Raw genomic sequence first — 25,564 nt, 5'->3', positions numbered from 1 at the left:
CTGCAAAACACATTGCGCCGACCCTTTGAAGAGTGCTAAGCCGAGAAAGCGAGGCAGAGGCTTCCGTGACGGCGAAAGCCGAGGCAGAGAACTCCGCAGGGAGTCAAAACACATGTGGCTGCGTTTGGGTAGATTCCACGTTACTCAAAATACTCGGAGCATCAGCGAGACGCTGGTTTGGCACGAAGGCCAAGCGAGCTCACGCTGCAAAGGGAGGGAGGGAGAAATCGATCACATCCCCAGCGCCGCTGCAACGTGGCTCGCAAAACATGAAGAGGCGCCGAGCTAATTATGTATAAAACAACGAAACAAAACAAAAGTTTCGACTCCGAAAGTTCCAAGCCCTGATCAACATTCCGGCGGTTTTGATTCGCTCCCGAATTAGCCCACCCTCCTCTCTCAAACAGCCACTTAAAACGTAGCATTCAAATGAAGGTGATTCGTTCAGCCAATGGGAAAGGGGCCGGTGCTTGTATTCTCGGTCCACCTCCCCGAGGAAAGTTTGTATTCATTGTTAAAAAAAAAGAGAGCGAGAGGAGACAGCGGCGGAAGGGCTCCAGCTGTAGTCGCGTGTGTATATATATATTTAGGATTGCATTTTGAAGGGTGCGCGCGTTTCTGCTGTTTTCTGTCGGTATGTTTTATTGATAAGTTGCGAGCATATTGATAAGCTTAACTGGGGGAAGCAACACGGAAGTATTTTAGTACAGTAGTATTTCCGAATTTTGATAAACACACGTGAAACTACCTAACGCCTCCCCCTCTCGTTTGAAGGCAGAAAGTGGATTGTCAAGTATTTGTGGCTTCCCCAGGTCCAGGTGATATGACAAAACCTGGTTTTATTGCTGTAGGGGCGTTGCAAATGGGAGCCAAAAAAGAAATTTGAAGTCACGCAAGGCTGAGAAGTGAAGAAGCTTTGGAACAGTATGTGTTAATTGTGAGAGTTTGTCTTCTGCAGTACCCACTGATGTAGGATGAATTCATTTTAACTGGCTTTAACCAAAAATATTGTGGTAGTTCTGGTTAATACTAAAATGGTCTTTTGATTGATTAGCCAGACTGGATATTGTGCTTTGTGATGTGAGGGGGAATTGTGTGCAAGTGATCATTGTATGGTGGTTTGGTCTGTTCTTCACAGCCTTTTGCTGTGTTTGATTGGATGGATTATTTCTTAAAAGAAGAGCCCAGCCCAGCGACCTCTTTCAAAGAAATAAAATTACTGTGGTGGCTCATAAAATCCAGCACACAGAAATAGTATGTGTAGATAGAAACCCTGTTGGTGGTGGGAAACAAATTAGGCCTATGTTTATTTTAAAGTTGCAAAATTGCAAAGGCAATTTTGTTTCATGCTTGGTTCAAGCAACCTCATTTTATTCATCTTCCCTTATGTCCTCATGAGCACCAATAGATTAAAAGCAAGGGTAGGTGCCAATGGTTATTAATCCAGACATAATGCTTATGGAAACACCCATTGATTGATGCCTCACTGTTAAAATTAATCTGGTGACCAAGCATGTGTTTCTGTTTCTCCTCTTCTCCCTCCCCCAAGTTGTCCCTTGTGCATGAACTTGGCCCTTTCCATTTCCAGTGTCTGCCAAATTAAAATTGCTTACCTGACATACCTGGTGAAGGGGTGAATGTGATAATCTTACTGCATGCTAAATGCTATTCTTTCTCATTCTAATGTTCAAACCATGAGTACCATTTATAATGTAGCTAAAATGTCACCACCCCAACATAAGAGAGCAGTAGCTGCTGGCTCAGAGAAACCATGAAGCTTGAAAAAGTACCAAAAAAATTGACAAACCCGCCCCAAGAAAAGCCCAATGAGAAATCAGCAAGCTCAATGGCCCTAGAATGCTGACATAACTGTTTGCTAGATGTCCACATTTTTAATGCATGTCTGACTTGTCCGGTAGAATTTTAAAATGAGGCTCCCAGAATTGTAGAGTTGGAAGGGACCCTGAGGATCATCTAGTCCAACCTCCTGCAATGCAGGAATATGCAGTTGCCCCATATGGGGATCAAACCTGCAACCTTGGCATTATCAGCACCTCACTGTAACCAACTGAGCTACATGATCCCATAGTCTTATCCTCACAACAGCCCTGTGAAGTAGGTGAGGCTGAATGATAATGACTGTCTGAGTGAGCTTCATGGTTTGAGCAGGTATCTGAGCTGCTGTCTCCCCACTTCTTATTGCTAACTATTACACCACACTGCCCCACATATGGGATGGATAAGCACTTTCCCCATGGCTGCCGTCACCGAGTCTGTTTTTGGCCTGCAGACTTTGATGCTCTTTGAAGATTCCTCCTTCTCCTCTGATGTTCTTGGAGAATGAGACACTTCCTGCTGGTTGGTGCCAATGAGCACTAGGCTATACAGAACATTTTCTCTTTGATAAGGCTGAGGGAAACTGGGGGGGGGGGGGTTACTGATGTCTTGTGTCTTATGTCTTATGATCCTTTCGTTGCAGCTGTTTCCCCACCCCTACCCTGAAGCTTGTTCCCTAAAACTGCATGCCCTGGGGGAATCTTCCCTTCCCTGCATGGACCATGTCAGAAATGTCAGAGAGCACTCTGTGTGAGAAATTCGAGGCCAATGTATTTGCCAAGACCCGGTGCCAGAACTGCTTTCGAACTGTCACGGCTCACAAGCATGGTAACCAGGTGAGCTTACATTTGACCTTGATTATTGTGGGCAGAGGGGGAGAGTATCCTCTGTTGCAGGCATCCCCAAACTGCAGCCCTCCAGATGTTTTGGCCTACAACTCCCATGATCCCTAGCTAACAGGACCAGTGGTCAGGGATGATGGGAATTGTAGTCCAAAACATCCGGAGGGCCAAAGTTTGGGGATGCCTGCTCTATTGCATTTGGGGGGGGGGCTGTTCCCAAGAAAATTCCAAGGAGAAGTAATGTTAAGGAGCAATATTCCTAAACGATCAGTTGTATAAGGCTTTCCAAGATTTATGATCTGCGTAAGAGGCACTGCTCTGTGGTCTGTTGATAAAGAATCATAGAATTGTAGAGTTGGAAGAGATCCCAAGGGTCATCTAGGCCGACCCCCTGCAATGCAGAAATCCTATCCACAACCATCCTTGGGTGGGTTCAAACTACCAACCTTTTTTTGGTTAACAGCCAGATTCACTGACCCATTGGCTTGGTGGGCGACGTGGGAAGCTGCCTTATACTGCCTCGGAGCATTAGCCCACCCCCAAAGCCCCACTTGGAGATGCCAGGAATTGAACCTGGGACCTTGTACATGTAAAGCAGATGCTCTGCCCTTGAGAGTAGGCCTTCTCCTACCATGAACAGGGCCTTTTTGGTTGTGGCTCCACTTGTTTAGAATACCTTTCCTAGGGAAATAAGGATGGGACCCATAACTGCTGTCTTGAAGAGAACGTCAGAAACATTTTCCCTCCAGTCTGTGTTTGGTTAGTTTCAATGTGCTGTGCTTTGAAATGTTTCTTGCTACTGTTTCTAACTTAGTAGGATCTTTGGCACATAATTGTGGTGTTTATGCTGCATGCCTTAATCTTTTCTCTTTTCTTCCTTTTTTTTGGGGGGGGGGGGTAAAATTGCCCTGTGAGGACAATGTGGCCTGAAAAGCAGTCAATAGATCTCTTTAATAAATAACTTTAAACCTTCCCCAAAATTGGCAATTTGACAGGTGACGGAGCATGACAATTGCCAGAGCAGCATGGCATGTGCATCATAGGGAGGGGTAAGTTTTCTAAAGGCTGGGAAAATAAGAAAATGGTGTGGCGTGAGTTATCGGCAGAGCTGAGTGAATGGGACCGGAGCATAACTGTGATGTGATTTGGTAGCCAAGGACTGAGGCATGATGGTGGCTAATGCAGTGCAGGATCAAGACCGTTATCACGAGAGAGGCTGGTGCCTTTAAACTTGCAGCAACACACAGAGATCGCCGAGTGTGACCGTCCCTACAGCTTGGGTGTTCATAATATTTTCCTTAGATATTGGCTCTTTCATGACAATTGCTCATGTGTTTTAGTGGTTTAATGTTTTGACTGTGATCTTGAGAACTGCATTAATATCTCAGTCACACAGGTTGTCTTGGAGTAAACTGCTGCCTTCCAGCCTCTGCTTGCCATCCTCTCTTCCAATTCCGGTCCTTTCGTCCGGTTGTTCTAAGGGCAGCCTAGGGATGGACCTCCTCCTCCCCAAGGCCTCCTCAACGGATCGTTCCCCCCCCCCCCCCCGCAATCCATTGTTTGGAATTGCTGCCTATGCTCATGCTTGGTCTCTCTTCCCAGATTCATCACATCAGTTTCTCCCAACATAGAAAGCCAGCTCATGCAGAGTTGAGACGGGTTGGTCCATCTAGCTGAGGACTGTCTGCACTTACTGGCAGCAGCTCTTCAGGCAGGGGTCTTGGAGATGCCGGGGATTGAACCTGCAACCTCCTACATGCAAAGCAGATGCTCTGCCACTGAGCTCCAGCCCTTCCCACATCCTCATTGTAATTCCTTTGGCTTTTAATGTACCTGCACGCTGTAATCAAGGTTCGACCCAGAAAGTGAGGAGCACCAAACGTCCAACACCGGAGTTATTATACCTTTAAGAGCTGGGTAGAAGAGGGAATGTTGGTAAATGCCGCTTTTTCTTGCCCTGTTGCCATGTGAGGAGCTCCACCTGCTGAAATGTCCTTTTTCTGCAGCTGTTGACGTGTCAAAAGGCTGAGCATCCCTGCCATAGAGCAGGAAATGGATCTGGCCTTTGCCCAGCTCATCCATTTCCATATTTTAGAGCGACTTTTTGGGGGGGGGCAGTGGCGGGAACTGGTAATCCGAGCAGTTATTGGAGGGAAGCAGGGGCTTCCCCTGCTGACATGCAGAAAGAAAGGAAAGGCACTTGAGTGCTGTTTGTGAATGTGGACTTTGAATGAGACCACAGGGACTGCTAGATTATGTGTTAATGAGATACTAAGGGTTCTGACAAGAGGTGTAAAAAGCTGCAAATGAAGTCTCAGTGGTTGCTGGGGAGTGCGGTTAGTGGTCTCCTTGTTTTAATGGAGATGGGCTCTGTATTTTTAACAACTGTGGGGCAGGGATAGTTACAGGTACCGTAGGTAGCCGTGTTGGTCTGAGTCGAAGCAAAATGAAAAAATTCCTTCAGTAGCACCTTAAAGACCAACTAAGTTTATATTTTGGTATGAGCTTTCGTGTGCATGCACACTTCGTCGGATATGTGGGGCAGGGAGTAATTCAGCAGGAAAAACTTCCACATTATTGTTTGATAAACACACCTATCCATGGGCTTGGTGCTTTAAGAGGCTATCCCTCAAGGAGCTTGCAAGCCTGAAATTCAGCAGTCCGGATGGCTCCTCTGATTTACCTTTAATTTGAGTCAGACTATTGTTTGCTTCAGCTCAGTATCATCTATTTACTGACCGACCGGCAGCATTCTCCAGGGAGTCAGGCAGAGCTCTTTCCCAGCTGCACCTGAAGATACCAGGGGTTGAATCTGGCCATGTTTTTCCATGGGCACAAGAAATGCAATTCTCATTGCCTGAAGAAACTACAGGTCGTGCATCTCCTGCTTACATTTGACCTTGCCTAGTAGCATTCCAGCATTTAAAAATAAATAAATGCAGGAACCGCTCTCTTGCAATGAATAAAGGAGAATGGATGCCACACAGCATTAACACTCGCCAACTGTTTATGCTCAAAAAGAGCAGAGGAGAAGCGGCTACAAATCCTGGGGTCACCTGCAGTGCTTTAAATGATTGACTTAGGTCCTAAGTTTCTCAGGACTAACGCTGGCTCTTCTGTGTGCTAAATAAAAGAGTTTAATTGCCGTACTAGGAGTCCACACCTAGGGAAAGTTGATCAGCTGTGATATTTCTAACAGTGGAGTGTCAAGCCCCCACTTTTTAATCTTCCTTACAGTTTAAAGAGGAAGCCTGAACTGGTTATGGTCAAAGTTATATCCCTCTCCTCCGCTCAGGAAAGTACCAAAGCTACTTCTACACTATAAACATTGATCTGGCTTGAAACCTGCATTCCTGTCTTGGTTTCAGCAAGAAATCCATAGAGGCCATTCTAAAAGCTCCCAAATCTCCCAGCAGAATGACAATTCACAGGTTTGGATAATGGGGAGAGAGAAGCACCTTTATTCCTCCACTCCACTTTCGAAATAGCTGCAACCTGTGAATCCCGCTTCACTTTGGCAAGTCATGCTTTTGCTTCTGCTGCCCAGAGTTTATACATTCCTTCCAGGACTGGGATGGGGAGCCTGTGGTTCTGCAGATGTTTCTGAACTCCAGCTCCCACCAGCCCTAGACAGCACGGCCAGTGGGTTTGGAATGACAGGGCGGTAATCCAGCAGGATGTGGAGCTCTGCACATTCCCTGTCCCTGCTCTGTGGGATAGAGATGCCAACCTGACAAGCGCAAGTGTTGGTCTTTAACTGTGGCCCTGGATTAAAAGGCCAGGCAGACTGAGTCACCTGTCAGCTCCTGGCCCATTCCCTGGCTGGCCAGGTGTAAACTCCATCCCTCCCTATGGGGTGCCAGCCGGTGTCCTGTTAACAAAGGGTTTCGTGTTGTTCATTGTTTGCTGCGCTGGATCAGCCTCGGATTATGAAATAGTAATGAGGTTCCCTCTCTCCCCAGTACTGGCCCTCTAGAATTTCCTCCTGGCTCGCCTGCGATCTGCTCAGAGCCATCCCTGCTCTCTCTCTCTCCCCCCCCCCCACTTGATCAGGACAATGGAAGGGAAGTGGTGCTGACAACCAGCCTGCTAGGGACCCTCCCTTTTGGAGATCATAACCTGCTAAGGTAACTGGGCTGGGGTGAAGGCGGGGTGGGTGGGATGGCTCTCTAGCTGGCTAGGGCAGCGAGGAAACTCTTAAAGGGACAGGCGTGCTTGAAATGGTACTCTGGATCTGAGCAGGGAAGGACCTGCTGTTTGTCTTTGCTTCTGGAGCCTTGTGAAATCCCCTCTCCCAAGCGCTGGAGCTCAGGCAATAAGGAGTGCTTCCTATCTTGCTGAGCCCTCCTGTGCTTCCGGGGTGCTCCCCTGCCTTGCTTGTGGGGCTGAGTAGGAGGGATGGAGTGGAGACTTCCTGAACCATAGGATTGGGTGGTGATCTTCTAGCTCAACCTCCTGTACAAGGCAGGAAGATTTTCTATCTCTGCCCGATTAGCTTGTGCTATCTAGGTGACCCGGTGCCATGCCTAAAGAAACAAGGAAGGCTCCTTAGCATTGGAGGTGCTGCAGGCACCTTTTAAGAGCAGGGCTCCATGAGAGGGTGGTTGTCAGGAGAGGAGTGCTCTCCCCTGTTTACGTTTGTGACAGCGCAAGGCAAGCGTTGCTCATCCGATCTACACCTTCCAGTTAATGTAGCGCAGGAGGCGGCATGCCCTTTGCCAGCTATTGATTGCCACGGTTGATCAATTGGGAGAACGGCGTTTGGCGTATGCTATTTATATTTTTGGTTTGCAAGCCTTAACACAAAGAATGCTTCATCTGAACAAATGGGGAAGGCTCAACGTTTGACTTTCAGTCGCTAAGCATGCTAGAGTCTGAGAATGTTTCCTCTCTCTTTAGGAACCTGTAACTTGCTCTTTGAACTACTGTCCTCAGAGTGAATTATAGCCGCAAGCCAAAGGCCTGGATCTCATAAGTCGCCCTAAGCAAGTTCACAAAAGCAAAGTTTGCCCATCCCTCCCTTCCCTGAAGCCATCTGTGACCCCCTCCAAAAAAGGCTCTCTGGAGGATCAGGACCCCCCTCCAGAACAATGGGCCATGGGGAGCTGTACTGGAAGGAAGTGATGGAGTTTTCCTTCCTTAAATTAAAGTTAATTTAAGATCCAAGACTAATCTGGGTTGATTCCCTCTCCCCCACCCGCAAGGTGTTGCTAGACACTTAAAGGACTCGGAGCACAGGCCTGTGGTCCAAATTTACAAAATACAAAAAATAAAAATAAAAATTGCCAGTCTAATTTATATGTATAGATTACTGTGGAAAATTAGGGTGGCTGGGCTGGACTGTCACCAGCTGTGCTTTGCAGTGGTGCCAGATGCTGTTAAAAAGTTTTAAAAGAGGGGGGAATTAACTTTTTATTGTCATTTTATAGTTGTCTTACATAACCACAATCAGCATAACCAAAAAGCTGCAACTATTCACTCTGGAGAAACCTTCACTGCTGTGATGAAAACAATTCCCACACAATAATAGCAGACATTTCCATAAATAGAAATATATGTGTATGTGTGTGTCTGTATATCTATGTGAAATTTGGTTGTCATAAAATCCATATGTTGGTTTAAACCCTAGGGACTGGTCTTCCACTTTCTGGTGTTCCTGTAAAGACAATAAAGTTCCGGCAGTCTCCAGCAAAAGTGGCCCTAAAGTTATGCTTCTCTTGCCAGTCGTAACTTGTGTGTTAGCTTTTCAGTGTTAGGAGTTCCAGGTTCTGCTGTGAAAGAGGCAGGATGTGCCTCCCCAGCCCACCAATGCTTTTCTCCAGCTGCTCCCTGCACCCCATATATCATTGGTCGGGAAGTTCTTCCTGATTTTCTCAAGAAAACCTTGTGGTGCAGGGTACAGGAGTCTGCTGGAGTTTGGAGGAGACAGACTCTTCCTTCTGTGAACTCCCTTGGGCTCACTTAGGACACAAGCCAAAGATTACAAAATACAATAATAAAATTGTGCCATTTGCAACAATGTGAAGCAAAATAGCCTTTTCGGCCAGGGATTTTTTGGGGGTGGGGAGTGCCTTTTGTTTTTTAGTCCAAAGTTTGTGGACAAACGTCTGCGGGCTGTGTGCAAGTTGGGGGGGGGCAGAGACAAAAGTGGGCAGAGTGATAAATGTTGAATGCTACTTGAACCTTTGTGTAGCTGGGATGTGCAAAAGGCAGAGGGAGATATTTGGTTCCTGGTCATGTGGTTCCGCAACCCTCTTTTGAAACTCTAGATCCCAGAAACTATAGTCCAAAAGATTAAACAGAAATTGTCGCTGTCAGGGCCGGATTTAGGTTTGATAAGGCCCTAAGCTACTGAAGGTAATGGGGCCCTTTATACGTCCAGCTGTCCTTTGTCAACAACAAATTGTCGCTGGTTTTTTGTTGTTGAATATATGCTATATGCAGAATGTCGGCGCCCTATATATAGAAATGAGCAAACCAGTGATATTTTAGGGAGCAAGCTAGCAGGCGGGGCCCATAGCTGCCAAGTCTCCCTGGGAAAGCCCCGTTTTTAAAGCCATTTCCCGCTGTCATCCCAAATGGCGAAATATCCCGTAATTTCCCCGATTTCTTCCGGTGCTGCTCTGCCCATGTCCGGGCACCGGAAATCGGGCAGCACCGGCACCGGAAGTTGCTTCTACACATGTCTGGACATGTGTAGAAGTGACTTCCAGTGCTGGCGCTGCTGATCCCATATTTTTCTAACAGGGACGTGGCAGCTATGGCGGGGCCCATTACTTACATCAAAGGAGCCTACAAACACAAAACACTGTTGCTGTATGTAGGTTTTATTTTATTTGTTTTTTATCTTATATTTTGGAAATGTACATCCAGGTTTTTTCCTTTAATTTTTTTGGGCCCCCCAAGACAGTAGGGCCCTAAGCTATAGCTTGTTTAGCTTATATGTCAATCCGGCACAGGTCGCTGTTTTCAAAGGGCTGATAGATGAACCCATCAAAATATGCTAGGAGGGAGTGCCACAGTTGAGGAGCCACCATCAAGAAGGCTGTGCTGTATTTGAATTTGATCTTCCCATTGATCTTGGGGAATTGCACAATGGCCTTGGGTTAGAGTGAAATTCCCAAGAACTAAGGATCAGATTGTTCAAAAAAATAGTTCTGTTGCCTAAATAAGGGGAGGATAAAAACAAGAGGATTCACCTATTACTTTCCTATACAAGTGGTACAGTGTCTCAAAGGGCTTTTTTGTGTAAAGGACACTGCAGTCTTTAAAGCTTGCACAGAACTCTTCATCAAGCAGACTGAGAACGCAACTCGGGGGGGATGTGGCAACGTTCTTTATTGCTCTCTGCTGTGCAAGGAAGACATTTTCTGTGCCCTGAAGAGGGCAGAGGGAGCACTGTGGTGCCCTTGAAATATCTCCTGCCGACTCCCATTCCTTTCTGACAGGAATCGAAGGAACACGCGGCGAAAACTCCCAATTGCCTCGATGGTGCCAACGTGACCAGTCCCTGTGACCCCTTGTGCATTTTGGTGCCCCAGTGTGAACTCTATGTCTGTGTGGGCTCTGAGGACAAAGATGAGACGTAAGTTTTCCGAATGTGCCGTGGGAGCCCCAACCAGCATTGGCAGGTGGTAAGGAATGTGGGGAAAGGTAGTCCAGCAATTTCTGAGGAAGCCCCAGGTTCAAATTGCCTGCTGGTGCAACAGTAAGGCAGCCGCTGTGGCCCTCCTTGGCTCTTAGCGTTGGCTGCCTTTACACGGGCAATGCTTGAGCAACTTTCTGCCATGGGCCCAGCGCTTGGCTTTAGCCCTCACATGCTGGGTGGTTGTTGACCATTTGCGTGTGTTTTTGCTGCCCTGCAGCTGGCAGGAAAGCTTGGAGTACACCCAGCTGAGCTGCAGAGCTGAGGAAGAACCCGCAGAAGCTAGTACCTGTCCCAGCACCAGCACCGTCCTTGATGCAGAAGCGGATGTTGTTGACACAGATGCCCGTGCCACGCTTGAGGTGAGATGGACGTGTGTGCATGTGTGTACGTCTCTTGGCAGTCCAATGTTCCCTTTGTAATATTCCTTCTTTTCGAGCCTCTTTAGATCCCTGCTGAGGCACCACTGCATGCCTGCTCACCAAGCAAAGGGAGGCAGAGCAGATCCTTATACATTGCCTTGAGGTTTAGGGTCACCATGCCTTTCAAGCACAGGGCTGCCTCACGGATAGCTCAGTTGGTAGAGCACGGGACTCTCAATCTCAGGGCCATGGGTTCGAGCCCCACATTGGGCAAACGATTGCTGCATTGCAGGGGGTTGAACTAGGTGACCCTTGTGGTTCTTCCCAACTCTGCAGTTCTCCGAATCTCTAAAATAGAAGTCTAGGGAACTGTAGCTTTGTAAGGGGTAAACTACGGTTTCCGAGGCACTTTGGGGGAAGCCACGTGCTCTATATGTACAGTAACTTGGGGAACCTCAGATTCAGAGGCACCCACTTGCGCCCGAGATCAAGGGAGCCCGGTGCATATTGCACATGCAATGTTGCATCATCAGGAGGAGGCCAAGTACGGCGCCGCTTCAGTGGCCAGCAGCTCCTTCTCTTTCGCTCTCAAGAGGAGCCGTCCACTGAAGCCACACCGCACTTGGCCTCCTTCACCCCCTCAACAGTGAGGGGGCCTGGCCCCTACCCCACAGACACGGGGTGGGGAGGGGCAGCAAAAACACCTTGGCCCTATAGAGTTGGCACCAGTGCTCAGACTGTATGCCAAATGCGGCCCTCTTGGCCCCAAATCTGTCCCTCGGAGCTTTCTGCAGGCTACCCCCCTCAGTGGCCCCACTTCACACCTTCCTTGAGTGTTTTGGCTCAGCTGGAATGTGCCCTTGGGCTCTGATATGGCATCCTGCATGCCTGAATGGAGGGTCGAAACTAGCCTACTGTACAAAGGTGTTGCTTTGCCTCCTTCTTGCCTCATGGCCTGCCTACCAGTGGCATGTGACCCCCAGACGTTTGCCTAGGCGGGAATGTGGCCCTCAGTTTGAAAAAAAAGATCCTCCGTTCCTGACTTAAAGTATATGGGGCCCTTCTACTGGGGACCTGATGTTTGGTATCTCTGACACACAGGCTTTCCTGCTGACAGGCAGTGGCAGCAGGGCAGTGTAGGAAACAGCCTCTCTTTTTCTGTGTGTCCCCTGCCTCCCCTTTACATAGGACTGGGAAATGACCCGGCTGCTTGAGAGCATTTTGGAGCCTGACAAAGACAGCATGATGTACTATGCAGGCCAGAAGCAAGAGGCACGACCCGAAAAACTGCATGCTGATAGGCCCAGATGGGCGGACCCAGCATCCTCTGGGAGAACAGAGTCCTGGAATTGCCCAAAAGCAGGTCTGTGCCATCCCCCTTCCTCGGTCTGCTGACCTCTCCCCGCCTCCTGCCAGCACAGATCTTTCCGTAGATCTTGTTTCTTCTGGGGGTGGGAACACACCATCCCAAAGGAAAGAACTGTAACTGCAGTGTTGCACTAGGAACCCAGATCCTGTGCCTGGATTTAATAAACAGGAATACATTTGCATAATCAGTTCTCCCACTGATTAGGATCTCAAGCAACTTTTAGCTGGGTTCTGAGATGGCAAAGGGCAAAATGTGCTGAGTCATGCGTCCTGTCACTGCAAGGATTTCCACTAGTTTGAGGCGACTTCCCGTCCCACCCACCCCCATACCCCCTAAATCTGTTATGGGGCTCCCCCAGCCTTTCGGGCCATATTTGGCATTCAGAGGGGAGGAAAGCAGAAGTCCCATTGCACAATCAAAAATCCTTGTCTGATGAAACGTGCTTCTCGCATCCCTCCCTTTGTCCCTTGACCAGGAGGGCTATTAACCGTGGGGAGCTTTTGCATTGAAAAGTCAACCTGGAAATCCCAGAAACTGGATTCTGCCCACAGTACAATAACCGAATGGAAGGATGTAGTTTTTAATTGTTATCACCTGACCTGGGACCTGCTGGTGAAGTGCTTATAATAAATGTAGATGCCATTATAATGCACGCGTACCCTTGGTATGGTTGAGGAGGTGGCCCTCTGGATATTCCAAAAGGGGTGAGTTTAGGGGACCAGCCATTTCATTATGCAACAGAGCAGGGATGGAGAACCTGCAGTCCTCTTCGTTAGGGGATGGATATTAGCTCTGATGGGGGACATGTCATGCTCCTTCTGGGGCAGTTTGTCCACCCCTACACTCAGCTCTCACCTGTGGCTCCTAGATGCTGTCACCATACGACAGTGACCATGCCCCGGGAAACGGCTTTGACTGGCCGGCTAAAACAGGTGAGAGTAGCAGATGGGTTTCAAAGCCTCAGTGAATTAGGGGCTTTCCCCTGCATGTGAGGATAGGCTCTGGCGGATTGTGTGGACGAGACCAATAGTGGGTTCCACAGTCAAGGAGGTGGTTTCTGCACGTGCTGTAGAAGGAATTACCTGGGAAGGTAGCCCAGGTAGAAGAGAGAAAACTCTGATCCTACACCTCCACTGCTTTGCAGGATATCTTGGGAGAAGAAAAGGCTAAAGAGTAAACCCTACACAAATCCAGGGTGGAGTCCCTAAGGCAGTTGGATGGCGCCTTGTATGCCTCCTTCTGGCAGCTCCTGCAGCCAAGCTGGTGCCAAATGTATTGCCCTGCTTTCCCTTGGACCACATCAGTGAAGCCGTCGAGAGGGGGCTCTTGTAATCTGGGCAGCCCTGGACCTCCATACACACTGCCCAGGCTTGTGCCCCAGAAAGGTCACTTCCGTGCTGCTAATACAGTAGTTCGACCTCACCCCCGGAGGTGCACTCCATTGTCCCTTGAGACAGACGGATGCCAACCACAACTCCCATCAACCCTGACCATCAACCATGCTAGCAGGAGCTGATGATTATTGGAGTCCCACAACATCTGGAGGGCCACAGCTTCCCTTTCTCTGGCTGCTGTGCTGCCCACTTCTGGCCAATAAATAAATCTCTTCTGCTTGGAGAGGCAACTGGGTGTCCATTTGGCACAGCAAGTTCACTGCTGGTTTGTGCTCTTTTCCTGTGCACACAAACACACACACTTTGAGCATGGGAGGAATTGCTGCAAGATCTTTCTCCCCCCCCCCCAGTTTCCAGGGCCGTGAGCCAAGACCAAGGGGACGGCAGGAGGAAGCATCAAGCCGAGAGCGGCTATTTCTCTCTGGAGCGACGCAAGTCCGAGCCGAGCCGGGCCCCTTCCCCTCCCCGTGCAGGCCGTGGTGCTTTGCCTGCCCGTGGTGATGTCTCTGGCCCCGGCAGGTGGCCTGCTTCCTCCATCAGCTCCGCTGACTCGGACCAGAGCTGGCGCACGAGCGGCAGCAGCGAGGGTCGCCACGGCCTGATGAAGCAGGAGTACAGCATGCTGGCCGACCTGCCCAAGGTGAAGCGGCTGGACCACCGGCAAGCTTTTGAAAAAGAGCGCAGCCGCACCAGAAGTCCTGGCCGGGTGGAGGTGGAGCGGATCTTTGGCCACGAGCGCAGGTGAGGAAATGGGGCAGCCCTGGGAGAATCGCGCCTTGTCTTTTTGTGTGGAGCTGGTCTCCTGAAACGAGCATCACTACCCTGGCAGTAGGGGTAAAGCAAAGTCAGTGCAACAGCAGAACCAATCCAGTTTTTTCAGAAGGGCACCTGCACATCTCTGACCTGGCTGCCACCCTGACGTACCCAGCAACGGGGTGAGCTCCTGTTCTGGTCCCAGCTCCTGTCAGCAGTTCGAAAGCATGCCAGTGCAAGTAGATAAATAGGTAGCGCTGTGTCAGGAAGGTAAATGGTGTTTCCGTGCACTCTGACTTCTGTCACAGTGTTCCATTGTGCCAGATGTGGTTTAGTCATGCTGCCCACATGATCTGGAAAGCTGTCTGTGGACAAACACCAGTTCCCTCGGCCTGAAAGCGAGATGAGCGCCACAACCGCATAGTTGCCTTTGACTGGACTTAACCATCCAGGGGTCCTTTCTTTACTTTTACCTTTTTTTAACCCAGCTAAGCCTCAACAATGCCAGTGTGGGGAAGGTAACGCCGCCCTCCAAGATCCGATAACGGGGGCCCAAAGCCCCTTGTCATGTGTTTGGAGGTGCTTTTTTTTTTTAAGGTCAGCTGTTAATTCAGCACCTCGTAACTATCTGTTCTTTCCCCACCCCACCCCCACCTTTCCCCCTTTTCTGATGTTTAGGAAGTCGGAGACACTGGGGGCATTCCAAGCCCTGGAAGAGGGACTCTTGGAGCGACTGGATAGTAAGACCCTAAAGCTGGCAAAGGAAGGGCGATTAGTCAGGAGGCAATCAAGCCCCAGTCTGCGCAGAGATGTGAGTGGCTAGTCCATAGTGAGGAACGGCAGTGGGATGCTGAGGGTGGGGGGAGAATGGGGCCTGCTGAAACTGTATTCTCTCTTGGCCTTTGTTTTCCTCATTTTGCCTCTATGTACTTACAACAGTCCTCCTCAAAGGGCAAAGCTCTTGCTTTCCGATCTTTACTCGACTTTGGTATGAGAGAATGAGGCTGTTTAGGTACCATCTTAACAGAAGACTGCACCACCTCAGAAGGTGCACTGGTTTGAGAGTGGACTACCTTGTTGCGTTGCGCCTCCTTTGCTGCCCCCTCCTGGCACACAGTTAACCAGCTTCCCTTTCCCTCTGGCCGCACCAGATCCTCAAATCCAAATCTGGGGGCCAGCCACATGTTCTTGGGCTCCACCCTCCCACATCAGAGATAATAGAATTATAGATTTGGAAGGGACCTCAAGGGTCATCTAATGCAGGAATCCTGCCCACAGCCATCCCTGGGTGGGCTCAAACCACCAACCTTCTAGCTAACAGCCAGGCGCACTGATCCATTGCACCACTGGGAGACGTCATCACTGACCATGGGCTCATGCCGGCCAGGGCTGATGGGAAGCTGATGTCCAGCCATTTCTGGAAGGACGCCGGTTCTCCATCCCTACTCAAAGCTGCTTGAACTGGCTCTGCTCCCTCCTAGCACCACTAGTATGTATCTCTGTGTGTTTGTGGACCATTTTTGACTTGCATTGCCAGCCAAGCCGAAAATCAGGATGGCTGAGCTTCGAAGCCTCTGCCTCAAGCCTTTTTTTGCATCCTTAGAATGGGGAAGGGATCACCACGCCGCTGTTCACATGTTCCCCACCCAACTCTGCCATATCCGCGTTGCGGGGTGGAAGGCTGGTGACTCATTGCGCTTGCCAAAGGGTGGCAGCGCCGCAGCGGTACAGCTGGGTGACCAAAATTGCTGTAGGCTGCTTGTACTTCCCTGCCACTTTTTTGCTATTTGTGTCTGCCAGTGCCACAGCCCCAGTTTCTATGGGGTTCCCCTCTCCCTTTGTGGTGCTAGGCATGCACATGCATGCATAGTCTTTTAAAATACTAGCACTATACATAAATGGGAGGTAGTGCAGCAGTTCAGTTTGTACAGTCGTACCTTGGATCTCAAATGCCTTGGCTCCTGAACAAATTGGCTCCCGAACGATCAAAACCCGGAAGTGAGTGTTCTGGTTTTCGAACAATTTTCGGAAGCCAAACATCCGGTGCGGCTTCTGCAGCTTCCAATTGGCTGCAGGAGCTTCCCGCAGCCAATCAGAAGCCACGCTTTGATTTCCAAACTTTTTGGAAGTCTTTCAAGGTACCTTTCAACTTCCAAGGTACGACTGTATTTCCACCTAGTGATCCTTTAAAAAAGGGAAAGAAGATGACAAAGAGGTACAGAGCACAGGTGATATGCCTGGGATCAGAAGTCATCAGCTGGGGACAGCCTGTTGGACAAGTTAGTCCAATGCTGACCAGTTTGGCCTGTGCCATGTTTGCTTTTTCTGGATTATCAAGCACATTCTGCATGTTTTGCAATTCCTTACGAGTGTCAAGTCCAACATCCTCACTGTCTTGGCTTTCTTTATGACAAGTAAAACACACACCCTAGTTCCCAGCCTCTGCTACTACGAAGGAGGTTTGTGTTGCCAATGGCTAGTGAAATTTCTGAGGCTGTAAAGAAGGGGCTGAGTGGTGTTTATTTAAGATCATTTCTATGTGGCTAATTGTATAAAATGCCTCTTAAGTGGTTTAGAGCAAACAAAAAGACCAAGCTACCAAGGACAGCGATTTTAAGAGTCCAGAAATGCAGTCAAGCCTTGTAACATCCAGAAGACAGTTTTAACAACTGGGGAAAGCTTGTGGGTAAGAAGGCAAGTCTTCAAAAGATGCCTAAAGCATCTCATGGTCAGTAATGATGGAGGTGGCAGCATAGCTATGTAGCTTTAACCTCTGGCAGCTGTTTGGGTGTTTGGCTCCAAAGAAGGCCAAGCATCCTGAACTTGGGGGCATCTCCAGGACGCTGGTCTTAAAGTGGCTTGCATGGCTGCTTACACAACAAATTAATGCCAAGAAATAGAAAATAAATGACCAATCTTGCTTAATTTCCCTAACATATATAGCAGGGATGGAAAACCTTTCCCAGCCCAAGGGCTGAGGTTCCTTTTTCACATACCCCCACAGGACAGATTGGCAGCTCCCAACTTTGATGCCTTCCTAGCCCCATTGAGAACCATTGGGAACAGCTGACGGATGGATGGAAACAGGAAGGAGCACTTTGATCTTCTATGAGGCTTCCTGAGTCCTGGTGATAAGCTCCATCCCGCAGGCCAGCGCGAGTCCCAATTTGGCCCACAAGGATGTTTTCCCCAAACCACTCCCACCTGCCCCGCATCTGAAGTCTCATGTGACATCTGGTGTGAGGGGCCTGGGGAAATGGGGAGCTCAGTCACGCAGCCAATCCCTGCAGAAAGCAGGCTTGGCATTACCGCCCATCAGCTGGTAAGTGGTGGCTTCAAGCCTGCTGGTCAGCAGCGCTTCGAAGCATCTTGTTAGAGCTCTTTGCAAACCCTACATGGTGCTTTGAAGTCCCAGCAATCATTGATGATGTTCTGATGTCAGGTGATTAACAGGTGAGCAGTCCTGCCCACTGTCCAGATCAGGTTCCCCAGCTGTGATTGGTGACACTTTTCTGCAGTCGCTCACATTGGGCTTTATTTTCCAGGCACTGCCTGGATGCAAATGGCTCTGTTACTTGGTGACTTCTGTTACTTCAGGCATTGAAATAAAGATAGGTCCAATGCTGCGTGGTGCTAGGCCGAAAGATCATGGTAGCCCAGGAAGGAGGTGGCCTTCAAGCCCAGTGGGTCTTGAGCATAAGTAAGACTGACAATGGTGTGGTATGAAGTGATGCATTACACACACACACACACACACACACACACACACTTCAGGTGTATACACTTCACTGATATTACAATCATTTTGACATTTCAAAACTTGACTTCCTTCCCCTTCTTTCTCCGGCTCCTTAAATTTATTTTAAATATCTTCTGCAAATTCAAATTAACTTAATTTGCTCATTTATTCATCTACTTTAAACATATACTCTTATGAAACTGCAGGTTATTACAATAATCCTGCCATCTGTTCACAATTTATCTGTAAATATTCAACAAACCATTTCCATTATTTTATTTTAAAAAAGTTTATTATCTTGATTTCTTATTCTTCCAGTAAGTTCCGCCATTTCTGCAAATTCCATAAAATTTTGTATCCATTCTTCCTTTGCTGGGACATCTACTTCTTTCCATTTGGGGGCGAGTAACATTCTTGCCGCTGTAGTAGCATACACGAATAAGTTTAGGTAGTTCTGTCCCTACAGTTTAGCTAGTTCTGTCCCTATAATTCCCCAAAGAAGTGATCCATTTTGGACACAGTTGAAACAGCAGCAGCTGATTTAATTTAGTCTGCTTCCACACTGTCAGTCTGGGGAGACAGTTACTGAGCTGGAGAAAAAGATGGATGTGGTCCAAGGCAATGTTAATTCCCAACATAAGACCCAGAGGGTTAGCCTTTTGCTGTCACAAGGCTACTTATTTCCTCCTCCTTTTTCAGGTTAGCAAAAGACTTCCCTGGGAGCCAGATCAGCCCAGCAAGAGCAGAGGAGGCCCCCAGCGCCTAGGGAGACCAGAGCAGCGCCCTGAGCGAAGCAGCAGGGGCCAAGGGGAGCCCGGTGGCTCTGGGAGCTCCCCTCAGCGCCCGGAGAGAGAGAGCAGGAGCAGGGCCGTGTCTCCACACTTGGTGGTACCTCAGCAGCCGGCGGAGCGGCGGAAATGGGCGGACCCCGTGCCCCATCCGAAAGGCGACAGGGACAGGGCTCCTCTCCGCAGCCCCACGAGTCACAGGAAGCCAACGGGTGATGGGAGGAAAAGCCAATCGCAGCTCTCGCCCCGCTCTGGGAAAAGCACGGAGACTAAGTGGAAAAGCTGCCTGGGCGCCGTGAGCACAGCCCACCCCGGGAGGAGTTTGGACAAGGGTCAAGCAAGGCAGCTGGAGAGGTACAAGGAGAGTGACCGGAAGGCGCGGGGCAAGCCTTTGCTCCCCTTTGACACGGGCGAGCATCCGAGGAAGGAGCCAAGAGACTACCAGGGAGCTGTGTGCAGTTTCGGCCCAGGGAGGGCAATGGCAGGCCGAGGGCAGGCCCTGAGTCCCCCGAGGCACAGGGAAGATGGCCGAGGGACTCAAGGAGAGGCCAGGCGGGCTCTCAGCCCAGGGAGAGAGACAGGGATTGGTTTGAAAAACCGTGGAGAGGTTGGGGGTCTGTTTAGTCCTGGGGGTAGCCAGAGAGAGACCAGGCGCTCCCTGAGCCCAGGGAGGTGCAGAGAAAGTAGCCGGCATAGCTCTGGGGAGGTCAGGCGGTCTCCCAGTCCCGGGCGGCTGGCAGAGAGTAGTCGCACGTATCCACAGCAGGCGAGGTGTTGCGCTGTCAGCAAGCAGCATGCAGAGGACAGTTGGAAAAGTTCAAGGGAGGTCTGCACCAGGACCCTACAGACGAGTCTAGACACTGATTGGCTGGGCGAAGAAGAGCCGGTCAACCCTTTTGCTCCCAGGAGGCAGGACAACTGGGAGGATAGCAGCACATCCCTGTGCCCTGCCAGCCTGCCAGTGTCTGAGCTGAAGCGGGCTGGCCCAGGAGACCCCTCTTGCCCCGCAAGGCCGGAGGCTAGCCCAAAGAGCCATGAAGGGTCCTTGTGCCACGTGCATCCAATGCAGCTCTTGGAGAGAGACTGGATGAACCAAGGAGAATGTCCTCATTCGGCAAAGCCTGGGCAGCAGCAGCAGCAATTGGAGGGTCACTGGAGAAATCAAGGGAGTCCAATGGAACAGGTAGAGGATGAACGTACGAATCGGGGAAGGTGTCCAAGTCCCGCGAGGCCAGAGAGCCGACCGGAGAGCAACAAAGAGAAGCTCTTGTATCAGGTAAGGTGGTGACCATATAGCACAGTGGTAGAGCATCTGCTTAGCGTGCAGAAGGTCACAGGTTCAATCCCCAGCTTCTCCCTGGCATCAGTATGCTCATATATCAGCTGACTTCAAACGTTAAATACTGCTTGCAAAGGAGAGACCACCAACTCTTACACTTCTCCCATCCTTTAGTCAGGATTGCTTGTTCTTTGTCCTCTGGAGCAACGGAGACTAAATTTGTTGCGCCTAATATTCAAAACTTGGGTCACGAAGGTTTCCTCATAATGGCATACAACAAATCAAGTTGCACAAGGAATGGAGTGTTTATTTGGTCTTTAATCAATTTCTCTCCCGCCTTTATGCCCAAGGACACTTGAGACAGCATGAAAATTCATCAGCATTTTAGTGTCATTTTCTCCTAGCAGACACATATTTATATGCAGTTTTGACCCAATGTAGATATTTTTGCAAGCATTTTCCCCTAACATAATGCATTTGTATCTTATTTTCATGACACCTCCCCCTAATGCATGCTCCTCTTGTGCAACATCTTTGGCGTTGCAAACGTGGTTTGCATTTAACCAGTGTTCCCCATTTTGCCCCAAAAGGAAAGCTTGGGTTTAACGGGTTTAATTTTGACAACTATCCAGGATATTAAACTGGGATTGAGAGTTAACAAAAACATGATCCAGAATATATATGCATGCCATGAAATATGAACACCTGAGAGCAAGGGGGAAGGAAGATCACCCAGGACAGACTTAATCTGTACTCAGTTCCTACAGAGCAGGCAGCCAGCCATCCTTGGCATTCGGCCCACTTTAAATTGGAACATTCCATCTGTCCTGGGATAGGGAAGTGATTAATAATAATCGCTCCTCTCACTGGTATGTTGCACTTTAAAAAAGATAAATCAAATCTAAAGGTGTTTATTTAACATTACCTACCCGCAGTAGAGTAAAGCTTTTGCAGATTAACAGTTAAACAGATGCCACCCATTTATTTGGATGGCAGGCATTGTCATATCCCTGTAAGAAACAGATTGTGCATCCTTTTGAAAGAGTTGCGTGGGGATAGACCACGGTATGCCTGTCCTAGAAAGGGAAACTGTTTATCTTGTGTCACGATGTAGTGGGTGTCCAACACAGGAGATAGTAATTAACTTGTTATCTGATGAAAGTGAGTATATATGCTATCAAGTTGCACTGTTTGCAATTTCAACAAAGAAAATCTGATTGAGAATCTCAAACTGAATGTCAGTGGTTTGTAGAGGTTACGTGTTAACTTGAGCAAGCTAAATCTTAAGAGTAACCCCTGGAAGATTTAAGGTTGATTTTAATATTGGTATATTTATTCATGTTTTATGTCTGTGCTAATAGGCATTTTACTGTATTTGCAGTGACCTATGGCTGCAAGCAATAAATATTTATTGGGCTAAAAACTAAGCAGGATATTAAAGCGGGATTAGATTTAATTTAAATATACTTGCATATACTTAAATACATTTAAACTATATAGTTGAAGGAGCACCTTTCTCCCTATGTGTCTCACATGCAGCTCATGAGGGAGGGACTTTTCTCGCAGTAACATCACTGTGGGTGGCAAGGAGGGTGTGACCGCGAGACGGGGCTTTCTTCATAGTGACACCCTGTCTCAGGAACTCCCTCTCAGGTGAAATCCATTCCCTTTTCCAACTGTGTTCAGACAGAACATTTTATTTGCCCAGTCCTTTGGAAAGGGGTAGATACATGGAGGCGCTGTAGTTTCAATAACTGTCATTTTAGCCATAAGTATAGTTCTTTCAGATTCTACATTGTTAAGCGACCTGTGCACACTTTCAGAAGGAAGGGCAGATGTAAACCGAAGGAAATAATACCCTGGTTAGTTAGTTAATCTTTTAAACCTGGGTTCTATTCTGTGTCTGAAACGGGGAAGTAAGTTTTAATGCAAACCAGGATCATAGCTCTGAAGGCAGTACATTAAGGGAAGAGAACATAGCCCTGATGTTCATCTCTGGGCTCCAAGAAGCTACGTATTGTTCATAAAGGTCAATGGTTATGAAATGGAAGGATGTGGATATTAAACCAGAGAATCCATGATGAATGTCCAAAATGGGCCACCGTAATGTATGCTGGCAATACAGCCAAGGATCAATAGAGCAGTGGATACTATCTCTCTAAGGCTGTAGTTTGATGGTAGGAGGGCAGCCTTGGCCTCATGTTCAATCCCTGGTTTCTTCAGTTAAGGAATGCTTGGTCACAGTTCTAGGACAGTGGAAGCAGGAGTGTGCAGTCCGCCCCGGGTGTCATGCCGGGGTGTGTGTGACAAAATCCCCCTGGGCGGATCGGCGTGGCATTGCTGGCACCCCTGGTGGGTGGATTTTCGTGATTGGCACAATTGGCGTCGCGGAAATCTGACCGCCGATTGCGCAAATCTAGCTGGCGGCTGCTGGGGGAAGTGAACACCGCCCACTGGGGGGGGCACAGCCTGGGAGGCTCCCGCCACCAGAGCACCCCCGCAGGCGGCTAGCCGTGCTCCGGGTGCCGGAGCACCTAGCTCCGCCACTGAGTGGAAGCAATAATATGCTGGGGAAATGGATTTGAGACCTATCTAGGTAACATTAGAAGCAGCCTTATATGAGCTCAATATTTGTCTATTCTGTCTGGCAGTGGCTGTTAGGCAGAGATCTTTCCCACTGCTTGCTGCTTGATTCCTCAACCTGTGTATCAGCATGTATCTTTTATACAATGTCCCCCCCACCCCACCCTTCTGAACAAGCCTCTGCTCGAAATGCAGCTGAAATGGAATGATATGTGTCTACCTATATGCCTTGGGCAAGCCTAGCACCTGCATCTCATCTCTTTTCCAGACATTGCCTCTCTACTGCTGAGCATGCAACACACCTTAATTGTAAGAGCAGTAAAACAAATAGCCCAAGAGTTCAATTAATCCCTATTCAGAGGTGAGTTGAGTGAAATATCCCAAGGCCACAGTGCCGTTGGCAAAGGCCCAGGCTAGAAACATTTCTCACAATGTGCTCAGACTACATTCATCATCACAAAGATGGGTGATACCTGTATTTGTAGATAGATTTGAGGCATCTGCGCAAATAAACGATTTATAAGCAAGGCCTGCACGAAAATGTGGTAGCATAGATTTGCTGCTGTTCAGGATTTCAGCTATTCCGTTCGATTTCTTCTTTCTCCCCTGTTCATTTCCCTATCCCAAAAAGTCCAAGAATTTGGTGGTCCTCCATTGGATTGTTTGGGGTGTGCAGGCTCCCACCCTCTGGGTATTTTTCTCAAAATATTTTTGTACTTCTGAAAACCTTGGCCTTCTCCCATGCCTGTTGATACCTCCCTGCGTGGTACTGTTTTGGCTACACAAGAAACGGCACCTCGCGCCCTGAACGCTGTTATATACAGGCTCCCAGCTAATGGCTCCTGATCATTGCTTTGAAAGCATGTGCATTATGCTAGGTGACCTGTAAAAAATGCAAAAGGAAAAAAATTATGCATGCTTCTAGAAGGGTGTTCACACAATGGCACCAGCATCAAAATGCTAGCCTCTGCCCCCTCTTTCCCATTTAAGTCCAAATTTACCCTTTCTGAGCGAAATCGGTTACATTAGACACAAAACAAAACCTGTTGCCAATGCCCCATTTGGGATAGCTGAACGGCCAGTTTGCATTATTAAACCCCCTGTCTGAAAGCCCCCCTGTCAAGGTGAGCTATGTAATTTAAGCTTAAGAAGGAGCAGGGCAATAATTTGCTACAACAGATGTACTCCTGAGTAAGACAGACAGATGGAAGGCAGAGGCAGTCGCTGAACACCTTGGATATAGTGTACAGGCGATAGCTAGCCTATCTTGCTTTCTCTGGAGGTGTGCATTGTTGATGTGAGTCTTCCTTTCTCCTGCATCCTTTTGGAATCTACTGAAACAAGATCAGGCAAAAATGACTTCATTTCAGTGGCTTCTTGATCCAAGTGAAACTCTTTAAAAATGTAGGGGTTTTTTATTGCTAGGATGTAAAGTAACCAGGTAAGTGTCTCCCAATTGTTTCCTTTTGTTCCACAACCTGTTTAAAGCTACAGTCTTATGCACATGTAACTGAGAGGAAGCTTCGTAGAATTCAGTGGAAGTAACTTCTGGGTACAAGCATAAGATTATGTGTTAATTCTGCTCTAGAGTGGCCTTGACCTTACAGCTGACAACTTGCTCCTATGCTGGATTACTTAACTGGCTTTAGAGATGCCAAACTTTACATAGGCTGCAAGAACAATATTTGGGGATCCTTGATGCTTAGCAAGATGGGGTTGGTTTTATAGTGCTTTGTCTTTTCTCTTATAGCATGGGCTACAAAAAGAATAAGACAAAATGTAAACATGAGCCACAAAATGGTAAAAGTGACATAAAACAGTCAATATTCAAATTGTATCTAAAAAGTTCAGAAAAATAAAAAGGGCACTAAAAGGACAATCAAGTAGGTGCCAGGCAAACTTCTCTAGGGAGAGCATTCCATAACTGGGGCACCACCACTAAGGTGGTCCTCGACTCCACTGAATATGTGATTGTACTGCAGGGGTGAAAAAACCTTTTTGGCCTAGGGGACCAATGTTGACAGGTGGGTGGGACAACCCACCTGCCGATCACCTGATGTCCTATGTCTGACAGCTGGGTTGTCCAGCCCACCGGTCAGAAATCTGCTGCCCAGTGTTTCCCAGGTGTCCAGCACCTAACTTGCTTGTTGGTCACTTAGACACCACAGCACAAGGGGTTTTGCTGCACCAAATGGTTTGCATTGAAGCCACTGCCAAAACAGAGGTGGAAGCTTCCCTTTTAGCAGCAATTTAAATGGAAATTGCTTGGAGCAGGGTGCACTTCCCCTACCCATCAATTGTGCCTGGCTCCAGCACAGAGGTAGGCAACCTAAGGCCCAGGGGCTGGACATGGCCCAATCACCTTCTCAATCCAGCCCGCGGACGGTCCAGGAATCAGTGTGTTTTTTCATGAGTAGAATGTGTCCTTTTATTTAAAATGCACCTCTGGGTTATTTGTGGGGTATAGGAATTGGTTTTTTTTTTTTAACAGTCCGGCCTACCACATGGTCTGAGGGATGGCCCATGGCTGAAAAAGGTTGCTGACCCTGAAAAATTGTTGCTGAACAATTGGGCACTGATTTTTAAGCTACTGATAGATTGTTCTTTTGTAGCCACGTCATTTTGTGTGGTGTGGGGCAGTTGAGTGTGGTTTAGGGGGAACAGCCTTACAGGCCATACGGGGAAGACTGGTGGGTCAAATCTTGCCTGAGGGCTGCAAGTCCGTCTGTCCCCCCTGTTGTACTGGTAGGTGCATACAGTAGAACCTCTGTTTATGAACACACCGGTTTACGAATTTTTGGTTTATGAACGCCGCGGACCCATCTGGAACGGATTAATTCACTTTCCATTACTTTCAATGGGAAAGTTCGCTTCAGTTTATGAACACTTCAGTTTATGAACAGACTTCCGGAACCAATTACACCCATGCTTCGGGTTAAGTACGCTTCAGGTTGAGTACTCCGCGGACCCATCT

The 25,564-nt window shown here is 48.4% G+C and overlaps 1 protein-coding gene and 1 non-coding gene across 3 annotated transcripts in view; both read left to right on the top strand.

Moving 5' to 3' along the window:
- The first annotated feature begins 529 nt into the window (after positions 1–529).
- The window catches only part of TRIOBP (TRIO and F-actin binding protein), a 61,645-nt gene continuing 36,610 nt past the window's right edge, over positions 530–25,564 (top strand). For both annotated transcript variants that reach the window (XM_060279850.1, XM_060279849.1), the window contains exons 1-8: positions 530–570; positions 2,480–2,672; positions 10,127–10,263; positions 10,544–10,685; positions 11,874–12,048; positions 13,799–14,189; positions 14,880–15,012; positions 18,640–20,004. In XM_060279850.1, coding sequence (XP_060135833.1) covers positions 2,523–2,672; positions 10,127–10,263; positions 10,544–10,685; positions 11,874–12,048; positions 13,799–14,189; positions 14,880–15,012; positions 18,640–20,004 — 2,493 coding nt within the window. In that variant the 5' untranslated portion in view covers positions 530–570; positions 2,480–2,522. The remainder of the gene's footprint in view (positions 571–2,479; positions 2,673–10,126; positions 10,264–10,543; positions 10,686–11,873; positions 12,049–13,798; positions 14,190–14,879; positions 15,013–18,639; positions 20,005–25,564) is intronic.
- On the top strand, positions 10,883–10,958 carry TRNAE-CUC (transfer RNA glutamic acid (anticodon CUC)). The gene has a single exon. It is a non-coding gene; the product is annotated as a tRNA-Glu (tRNA).

This window comes from Zootoca vivipara, chromosome 10 (assembly GCF_963506605.1).
Source record: "Zootoca vivipara chromosome 10, rZooViv1.1, whole genome shotgun sequence".
NCBI classification, from domain to species: domain Eukaryota; kingdom Metazoa; phylum Chordata; class Lepidosauria; order Squamata; family Lacertidae; genus Zootoca; species Zootoca vivipara.
This window is presented reverse-complemented; position numbering and strand designations above follow the sequence as displayed.